This window comes from Canis lupus, chromosome 28, assembly GCF_011100685.1.
Source record: "Canis lupus familiaris isolate Mischka breed German Shepherd chromosome 28, alternate assembly UU_Cfam_GSD_1.0, whole genome shotgun sequence".
Lineage (NCBI taxonomy): Eukaryota > Metazoa > Chordata > Mammalia > Carnivora > Canidae > Canis > Canis lupus.
Window position 1 is genome coordinate 41,544,066 of NC_049249.1, and position 1,815 is coordinate 41,545,880.

The 1,815-nt window shown below is 72.3% G+C and overlaps 1 protein-coding gene across 1 annotated transcript; it reads right to left on the minus strand.

Annotated features, from left to right (window-relative positions):
- Positions 1-505: 505 nt before the first annotated feature.
- LOC608349 (olfactory receptor 226) lies at positions 506-1,462 on the minus strand. The gene has a single exon (XM_038577992.1). The coding sequence runs from the start codon at positions 1,460-1,462 to the stop codon at positions 506-508; it is 957 nt and encodes a 318-aa protein (XP_038433920.1).
- Between the last annotated feature and the right edge of the window lie 353 nt (positions 1,463-1,815).

Consider the following 1,815-nt stretch of genomic DNA (forward strand, 5'->3'; position numbering starts at 1 on the left):
GAAGAGCCGGGGTGCTGGTGGCAGGCGGGCAGTTCCATGGTCCACGTGGGAACATCCCCCACGCCCGGCGGGGGTCGTGGTGCTGCAGCCGACCAGGCCATGGGGTCTGCTAGACGGGAGGCGGGGGTTGGCGCTGCCTGGGGCCTCAGCAAGGAGGTGGGGCCAGGCCTGCGTCCTGGCCACCCTGCGCCCACCAGGGGTCGGGGAGCGGGTGTTCCCTCCTGCAGCCACGGGGGTGTGGGCCCCCTGGAGGCGGTGGCAGCGAAGTGGCCCAGGATGAGACCCTGTGTGGTGCCCCGGAGGGCAGGGGGCGGGGGCTCCACACGGGGTGCCGCTCCAGGCACCGGGGGCCGTGAGCCGGGTCGGAGTGGTCACCCTGCGTGCTGTCCTGGGCACGTCCCTGCTCAGGTGTGCGCCAGGGACGGCGCCTCGGGCCCTCACCTCGGGGCCACTCAGGACGGAAGCTGGGTCCGGCGCGGCCCAGGGGCGGGGGCCGGGGAGGCCCCTAAGACCGGGCACCCAGGGCCCAGGCCGCCCTCCCGGCCGCCTTGCGCAGCGCGTCCTTCACCTCCCGGTTCCGCAGGCAGTAGATGATGGGGTTGAGCAGCGGCGTGAGCACCGTGTAGACCACGGACACCAGCTTGTTGAAGTCGAAGGAGTAGATGGCGCGGGGCCGGGCGTAGATGAAGAGCGAGGCCGAGTAGAAGACGAGCACCACGGCCAGGTGCGCGGCGCAGGTGGAGAAGGCCTTGCGGCGGCCGGCGGCGGAGCGGGCGCGCAGCACGGCGCTCACGATGGCGCCGTAGGACAGCACGGTGAGCAGCAGCGGGCCCAGCAGCACCAGCAGCGCCAGGAGGAAGTCCACGAGCTCGGCCCGCGACATGTCGGAGCACGCCAGGTTCAGCAGCGGGGACACGTCGCAGAAGAAGTGGTTCATGACGTTGGGGCCGCAGTAGCCCAGGCGCGAGATGAAGAAGACCTTCCCCAGCGACACGCTGAAGCCCGAGAGCCACGAGCCGGCGGCCAGCAGGCGGCAGAGGCGGCCGCTCATGACGACCGGGTAGCGCAGCGGGCGGCAGATGGCCACGTAGCGGTCGTAGGCCATGACGCCCAGGAGCGCGCACTCGGTGCAGGCCAGCGCCAGGAAGAAGTACAGCTGCGCCATGCAGCCCGCGAACGAGATGCGCCGGAAGCGCGGCGCCGCCAGGCCCAGCAGCATCTTGGGCTCCGTGACCGACACGTACCACAGCTCCAGGAAGGACAGGTGGCCCAGGAAGACGTACATGGGCTTGTGCAGCGCGGGGCTGACGCGGATCACCGCCACGATGAGCGCGTTCTCTGTGACCGTGAGCGCGTAGGCCAGCGAGAAGAGCGCCAGCAGGCCCGCGTGGAAGCCCGCCGGGCCCGGGAAGCCCACCAGGATGAACTCCGTCACCTCGGAGCCGTTGTCCGGGGCGCACATGGCGGCACCTGGGGGCGGAGGCAGCGGCTGGGGTGCCGGCCGGGGTGTGGGAGCCGCTGCCCCGTCCCCGTCCGCCTCCCCCAGGCTGGCCCCCGGGAGCGCCTGCGTCCTCTCGTTCCCCGGGTGCCGGGTGGGAGGTGGGGACGTGGAGGGGAGGGGGCCTTGCGGGGCACACGAGGACGCCTCACATGCCCAGCCCGGGCTGCACAGGGTCAGGGAGGCTGTGGCCACCGTCTCCCAGGTTGGGTTGGCGTCTCGTGGGTCTGGGGGTGAGGGAGCGGCCTGGGGGGACGGGGAAGGGCTGCGCCCTGAGCGGGGCTCCTGGTCTTGTCCTCGAGGTGACCGCCTGCAGG

What these genes read in the sequence shown, in the direction of transcription:
- LOC608349 (XM_038577992.1), bottom strand. Translation starts at nt 1,462, where the DNA reads ATGTGCGCCCCGGACAACGGCTCCGAGGTGACGGAGTTCATCCTGGTG.